Raw genomic sequence first — 8,243 nt, forward strand, 5'->3', positions numbered from 1 at the left:
ATTAGCTAAGGCCGACATCAAGCATGTAGTGAGACTACATGGAGTACCAAAAGATATTGTGTCTAATCGAGATTCTAGATTTTTGTCTAATTTCTGGCAGAAGCTACAAGAAGCCTTTTGTTCGAAGCTATTGATGAGTATTGCTTTTCACCCAACCATCGATTGTCAGACTGAAAGGACCATACAAACCTTAGAAGATATGTTTAGAGCTGTGTCATGGAATATCAAGGTTCATGGGAAGATCATCTAGATATGATAGAGTTCTCCTACAACAACAATTTTCATTCAAGTATATGCATGGCACCATTCGAGGCTCTATATGGTAGGAAATGTAGAAGCCCATTATATTGGAACGATGTACGTAAGTGAAAAAGTTATACTTGGGCCTCAATTGATTGAAGAGACCGTGCAACAAATTAAGATGATCCAAGAAAAGATTAAGGTAGCCCAAGATCGTCAGAAAAGCTACACTGATCTGAAGCGTAGGGAAGAAGAATATGAAGTGGGAGAAAAAGTGCTTTTGAGAGTTTCACCAGTGAAGGGTGTGATGAGATTTGGAAAGAAAGGGAAGCTCAACCCTAAGTTTGTAGGCTCATATGAGATATTGGATAGAGTTGGAAAAGTGACCTATAGACTAGCCCTACCCACTGAATTAAGTCGTGTTCATAATGTGTTCCATTTATCTCAGTATCCCAGATAAATCGCATGTGTTGCAACCGAAAATAGTTCAAATTGATGAGAACTTGTCTTATGAAGAACGACCTATTAAGATTTTAGACAGTAAGGTTAGAAGTACCCGGAATAAGGATGTTAAAATCGTTAAGGTGCACTGGTCTAATAAGAAATCCGAAGAAGCAACATGGGAAGTAGAGGCTGAGATGCGAAAGAAATATCCAGAGTTTTTTGCAGAGGTTAGTATTAGAGTTACAGGGGCATAACTCCTTTTAAGGGGGGGTAAAATGCGAAAGAGTTTCGCACGTTGACTTAGAACCCTATTTGTTTGACATATTTTATGAGTTATTATGTGAGCCAACTTATTTTTATAGAAAGTTTGTGGTATATGTGAATTACATGCTTTATTTCTTCTTTGCTTGCTTTAAGTCTCGAGGACGAAACTTCTTTTAAGGGGGGTAGTCTGTAATACTCCGTATTTTTCGTAAGTTATTAATTATAACTTTTAAAAGGGTTTTATTTATCAAAGAGGTTTATTATTAATTATAAAGGTTTTAAATAGGCTTTTATAATAATAGATTATGGATTTTTCAAATAGACTCTAGCCCAAATTAAATATTGGATCTAAGCTTACAAATTATAATCCAAATAGTTAGTTTAGTAGTTGAAGTTATTCCTTAAAAGAAAATCGAAAAAGATTTTTTTTTAAAAAAAAGAGGAAAAAGATTTAAAGAATGAAAAAAAAAAAAAAAAAAAAGAAAAAAAAAGAAAAACAATTTTTTTTTATGATTTCACGTGGCTAAGACGTCAAGTGTGAAGTGATTAAGTTTTGGTTAATTTTTTCCTTTTTGCTTATCTTTTAGTTATTTTACCTTATATAATTATGTATTATGAGATAATTTATATCTTTTCCAAATCTTAGCTGGATAATAGTAAATATTAGCTATATCTTAGCTAGATTAGTTTATTTTTTCCTTAAATTCATCTTTTAGTTTCCTAGTCCTATTCCGATTCTACCTATCCAACTAGTATAAATAGGGGTCTCCACCCATTGTTCTTCACACCAAATTTGAGAAATAGATCTATTTTCTTAAGTTTGAACACACACTCTCTCTTAGCTTATCCTTTCTCTTCCTCTCTAGTAATTATTAATTTTTAAGGTGCGTGTATATGTAATTCTTTAAATATTGTTTTGCATATATAATATCATGTTTATAGGGGTATTGTTTGAATTGGAGATCATGCTTTTATATGAACTTCGTGAGTTATTTACAATTTTGTTGAAGGGTTGAAAAACAGTTGAAATCAGATTGGTGTTGTAATACATGTTTAATGGGTAATACCGTAATATATACTAATTATACATATATGTTAAAAATGCCGATTTTATTTCGTCTACCATGTTTGCAGTATTAGGGCCACTCTACTAATATGGTCTTGTTAATAAACTTACCACTAGGTGTTAATATATTAGTGTGATACACTAATGAATCATTCTATATATTGTTCTCTACTGCTTGGTATTTTTGTTTTCCACTACACGTTAAGAATCATTAGGTTGTTTATAGTAATGGTTGACTTTGCTAAAAGAAGATACAAGTTACTAATTACTAAATTCACTAGTCATATTACTGTCATGTGTCACTTATGGCATGACGTTTCAAGGTTATTATTTGAGCAAACTTTTATTATGGCTAAGTTTATTAGTATTTTTTTTTTTAAAAAAAGATTATTTTCAAAGAATTTTTATTAGATATATGATCTTTATGATCACAATTATAAAGAAGCAACAACTTGTTATTTATTAACAGGAACGACAGCTATAATAATTTACCCATGTACTTTTGTATAAGTCATGTGGACAAGGTAATTCCCCTTATATTAAGCCATGTGGACAAGGTAGTTCCTCTCGGCTCTCGTAATAAAGTCATTAAGGAATACTAATCTTGGAGGGTGCGCACAATTTAGGAAAGGTACATATGCAAGGAAAATGAGTTTCTATTAAAGTTATATATTTTATATTATACATGTATTACAAGTATCCAAGGAAGGTTTATAGCAATATTTTGAATGTTTAATAAAGTATTTAGATTTTTGCATATCCATGTACTTAGTATTTTTTACTGACACACATTTTGTTTTTTGTTTGTTTGTTTTATGGCTTTGTCTCTGTGATGACCCTTTTAGTGAGCAGAATTTATAGGTTGATTTGATGCATACTTCGCATGGGGAAGCTAGTGAGGAATAATACATAACTTAGTTTAATTGTTATTATTTTTATAATTTCCTTTGTCATGTAGCAACAATAAATTTTTATTTATCAATAAAGAGAAGTTATTATCATTAGTTTCGCTGCATTATTAAATTATTATTAGTTAGTAGTTTTAGCTTTTAACATTATCACGTGACGGTAATACTCTCAAGTTTCTCAAGTGTTTTATATTAAAATATATTCTTCAAAAAAGGAGAAATTTGGGCGTGTTTGATAAGAGGTTTTTAGTGTGTCATTAAGGCATCAAAAATCACTTTTCAAACAATATTTATAAAATCTAACAAGCAATTACTAAGAACATAGTAAAAGCAAGTCAAGGGTCGAACCACAGAAAAAATGGAATTAATTAAAGTCTATCAAGTCAAAGTTACTTAATTGAAGGGTTTTTCTTTTTTTTGGGGGGGGGGGGTGGTTAAAATGATTTGGTAGCAACTACTAGCTAATATCATAGAACTATCAAATAAAGCAAGTTTAAATATCAAATAGGAAGACACTAGAGTTAAGGTTACTGTGACACATAAATAAACAAGAGGCGGGTCTTTCTCTCCCTAGTTTTTCTCTCAAAAACACGATAAGTGTAGCTGAGCTGACATGGCTAGGAAAACTCGAGCACAAGTTAATTGCACAAACTCTGATTCAATTTGGAAGTCTCAGAAATTAAATGTGCCTTCCTCATCACAGGCAAAGAAAACTCGTGCGATGGATGAAATTCTTGGTGTTCAGGCTCTGGAATTTGAGAATTCTGATGATGATGAATTAGAGAATCTTGGTGAAAATTTGTCGCCAAAATCATCATGGAAGCATTTGCAACAACAATCTTAAGTTAGATATCAGTTTTCGGAGTGGATGATTGCAATTAAGTCGAATCAATCGGATCCTGGTCAAACAACCCCTGTTTTGCAAATTTCTCCAGGTAATCGCAATTCAGTTCATAGAGGTGTTGTGATAAATTCTTTGCAAGTGAATGATCAGAATTCTGTGCTTAGTAATAATAATGTGATTGTGCTGATCAATGTGTTGTAACACATCACAATATGGAAGTGAATGATGTAAATGACAAATGTGTTAAAATTGATGCGGATGATATTCAAGATGCGGTTGATTTCTTGAACTCCTCTATTATCTGCTATGTTTTGGGCGCGAATCTACTCATTTATGTCATGGAGGGATTTATACGTCGAATTTGGAAGAAATTGGGGGTAGATAAGGTGGCTAAGCAAGGGGATGTTTATTGTGTGATTCACTTCTATGGAGAATAGAGATGCAGTTTTAAATGGAGGTTTTCAATTTTTTTGACAAGAAGCCTGTAATCATGATAGCGTGGTCTCCTGAGATGGACCTAGTTAAGGATGTGTTGGATACTGTGCCTATGTGGATTCAACTTCACAAGCTTGATATCAAATACCGGGGGGATAAAAGTTTATTCAAGATTGTTGGCCAAATTGGAAAGGCTTTGAAGACAGATCAAGCTACATTCAAGAGAGAGAGATTACAATTTGCTCGAGTATTGATAGAAGCTGAGGTTAATCAAGTATTCCCTGATCATGTTAGATTTGTGAATGAGAAGGAGAATGTTGTACAAATTGATGTAGTATATGAGTGGAAGCCTGAGAAGTGTGAGGGTTGTAAACAATTTGGGCACACAGTTGTGTATTGTAAGAAGAAGGATGACTCTCGAGTGTGGCAAAGGAAGGCTATTGCAGTTGTCTTCCTAAGGACAGATGGATGGCTAAAGTCACTGCTCTTCAAGAAACAAAAGACTTCACTAAGTTCAACTTAGAACAGCTGGCAGGGTCACTTATGACTCATGAGCTTCACCTTGATACTGAATATGGTGAAAGCTCCAAATCAAAATCAATTGCTCTCAAAGCAGATGATGAAGATGATTCGGACTCAGAAGAAGAAGAAGCAGCCCTCATGGTTCGAAAATTTCGAAAGATGTACAGGAACATGAAGAATGGAAACTTCAAAGGTAAAACTAAGAAATTTTCTAACAAAGCTGCTTGTCATAAATGTGGTAGTACAGATCACTTCATCAAGGAATGTCCTCTTTGGGAAAATGACAAAACCAAAGAAAGGAACAAGGAACGCTTTGCTGAAAGGAACAAAGAATCAAAAGCACCTTTCTCTAAGGCAAATGTGCGCAAAGCTATGATAGCTGCTTGGGGAGATTCAGAGACGGAAGAAGAAGAGGAACAACCAACTGAAGAAACAGCAAACCTTTGCCTCATGGCAAACATTGACGAAAAAGAAGATGAAGAAAAATTGAGGTAAGTCAACATGGACTTGAGTCAGACTAGATGGTAAAACTAGGCTGAAATATATGATCTTCTTTATGATGCAATTCTTGAATGTAGAGATGAACGTGAAAAACGTGAACAAACGGAACAAGCCTTAAAGTTGCAAGGAACACATAGAATGGCTTAAGAAAATGAGAACAGATGTTGAAACAAGATTCTTTTGATTTATTTGATAAAAACTTAAAATCAAAGAATATTATGAAAGTTTGAAAAATGAAAATTATCTAATTAATTTAGAGATTTCACACTTGAAGGAATTTGTCCCTGTTCTGAGTTCCTTTGATATAAGATCAACCCTTTGAAAGGATACAGATCTGAGATTGAAAAATGAAATAAAGAGAAAAATATTTTAAAGGAACAGATCTGTAATCTTAAAAAGGAACTGGTTGTCGCAAGGAACAGAGGCAAAATCATGAAAGTTCCTAAGTGGATTGAGAAACCACAGACCAAAAGGAAGGAAGGTCTTGGTTTTGAAAACTACAAGAAAAGGAACAAGACAAAGAAATATGTTGATCTACCTAGTGATAAGTTTGTATGTATTGTGGCAAGGTAGGTCATTACATAAATTAATGTCAATTAAAGTCTGAAATGATTGGGAAAAAGTGACAATAAGTAAGAAAAAATGGGTTGTCAAAACAAATCCTAGTCAAGAACAGGAACCCACGAAAGATGGGGTTCCTTCAACTAACAACTAGTTGATTTTTGCAGGTTGGAGTGAGGGGGAACAACACATGGTATCTCGATAGTGGTTGTTCCAAGCACATGACAGGAGACAAAATAAAGTTTCTCTCACTCACAACCTATGAAGGTGGAAGTGTAACATTTGGTGATAATAAGAAAGGTAACATAGTTGCTGGGAAGGTGGTAAGTCACCATTACACTCCATTGAAAATGTATTTTTAGTTGAAGGTCTAAAAAAAAATCTATTAAGCATTTCTCAGTTCTGTGACAAGGGAAACACTGTAAAATTTGATAAAGAAAAATGCTTGATCATCAACATTAAAACTAAGAAGGTATTGGAAGGAACAAGGAAAGGGAACACATACATTGTGGATCTGGAACTTGTTCCTCAAATCAATTTAACTTGTCTTAGTGTTATTGAAGATGATTCACTTCTTGGCACAAGCGTCTAGGACATGCTAGCTTTTCATTATCTTGAGAAACTTAGATCAAAAGACCTTGTTTTAGGATTACCATCCATAAAATTTCATATTGATCAAGTTTGTGATGCATGTGCACGAGGTAAACAAGTAAGATCCTCTTTCAAATCTAAAACGATTGTAAGTACCACTAAACCATTAGAGTTAATTCATATGGACTTATGTGGACCCATGAGAATTCAAAGCAGAAGTGGAAAGAGGTATGTACTTGTGATTGTAGATGACTACTCTAGGTATACTTGGGTTATTTTTCTCACTAGTAAAGATGAAACTTATGATGAGTTCCTTGTCTTTGCTAAAAGAGTTCAAAACTTAAGTGGATCATAAAATAATGCACATTAGATCAGATCATGGCAAAGAATTCGAAAATTATAAATTTGATGACTTAAGCAGAGATAATGGCCTAGATCATAATTTTTCTGCCCCTAGAACACCACAACAAAATGGTGTTGTAGAAAGGAAAAATAGAACTTTGGAGGAAATGTCTAGAACCATGTTAATTGCTAGTGAACTTCCAAGGAACTTTTGGGCTGAAGCTGTTAATACTGCTTGTCACATAATTAATCGTGCCATGATGAGACCTATCATTAATAAAACTCCTTATGAACTTTATTGGAAAGAAACCAAACATCACCTATTTTAGAACATTTGGTGCAAATGTTATGTGCATAATAATGGAAAAGATAATCTTGGAAAATTTGATGCAAGGAGTGATGAAGCAACATTTTTAGGATACTCCTCACATAGTAAAGCTTATAGAGTATATAACAAGAAACTATGTGTGTTGAAGAAAGCATTCAGTAATCTTTGATGAATCTGACAAAACATAATCCAAGCATACAGGTTGATGACTATGAGATAGGGTTAGCACAACCAAGTATAAGGAACACAGATTCACAAGAAGAAGAAGAAGTGAAAGAGGAAAGGAACGAGGAATTTGAAAATAATGACATCAATGATGTTCCTGTTCCTCAAGGAGGAGAAGATGTTCCTGTTCCTCAAAATGAAGGAACTGAGTCCACCGAGGCTAACAGAGGAACAACTGATCAGAGTTCCTCATCTACTCAAGGAACTCATGAGGAACAACATGTTCCTATAAGAGAGTTTCAACCAAAACCTTGGAGATTACAAAAATACAACCATGATACTCATAATCAGCGACATATCCAAAGGTACGCAAACTAGATCTCAGTTAAGGAACTTTTGTGCATTTCATGCGTTCCTATCAATGATGGAACCAAGAAATCATGAAGAAGCCTTAACTGACTCTGATTGGATTACTGCAATGCAAGCTGAATTAAATGAGTTTGAAAGAAACAAGGTATGGCATCTAGTTCCTCATCTAAACAACAAAAAGTAATTGGCTTAAAATGGGTGTTTAGAAACAAACTAGATGAATATGGAACCATTGTAAGAAACAAAGCTAGACTTGTAGTAAAAGGTTATAATCAACAAGAAGGAATAGATTATGAAGAAACCTTTGCTCCTGTAGCTAGATTAGAAGCCATTAGAATTTTAATTGCATTTGCTGCTTACATGGGATTTAAATATATCAAATGGATGTTAAGTGTGCATTTTTAAATGGCTATCTAAACGAAGATGTATATGTTGAACAACCCCCTGGTTTGAAAATAATAATCTCCCAAATCATGTCTACAAGCTTGATAAAGCTCTTTATGGGTTAAAACAAGCACCTAGATCATGGTATGAGAGATTATCAAAGTTCCTTTTAGAAAACAATTTTAAAAGAGGAAAGGTTGATAAAACCTTGTTCCTAAAATCTAAAGGAACTGATATTTTGCTTGTTCAAATATATGTTGATGACATCATATTCGGAGC

The 8,243-nt window shown here is 33.7% G+C and overlaps 1 protein-coding gene across 1 annotated transcript; it reads left to right on the top strand.

The window, feature by feature from the left end:
- Window positions 1-355: 355 nt before the first annotated feature.
- Window positions 356-3,766, top strand: LOC109136307 (uncharacterized). Its single transcript, XM_019252269.1, has 3 exons — window positions 356-582; window positions 689-911; window positions 3,626-3,766. The coding sequence occupies exons 1-3, from the start codon at window positions 356-358 to the stop codon at window positions 3,764-3,766; spliced, it is 591 nt and encodes a 196-aa protein (XP_019107814.1).
- Window positions 3,767-8,243: the final 4,477 nt, after the last annotated feature.

Source organism: Beta vulgaris, chromosome 1 (assembly GCF_026745355.1).
Source record: "Beta vulgaris subsp. vulgaris cultivar EL10 chromosome 1, EL10.2, whole genome shotgun sequence".
NCBI classification, from domain to species: domain Eukaryota; kingdom Viridiplantae; phylum Streptophyta; class Magnoliopsida; order Caryophyllales; family Amaranthaceae; genus Beta; species Beta vulgaris.

Excerpts from the sequence above, each read along its gene's own strand:
- LOC109136307 (XM_019252269.1), top strand. The coding sequence starts at position 356 with ATGTACGTAAGTGAAAAAGTTATACTTGGGCCTCAATTGATTGAAGAG. Across the intron at positions 583-688 it reads AAAGGGAAGCTCAACCCTAA|TATCCCAGATAAATCGCATG; the intron begins GTTTGTAGGCTC and ends CATTTATCTCAG. Across the intron at positions 912-3,625 it reads ATCCAGAGTTTTTTGCAGAG|GCAAAGAAAACTCGTGCGAT; the intron begins GTTAGTATTAGA and ends TCCTCATCACAG.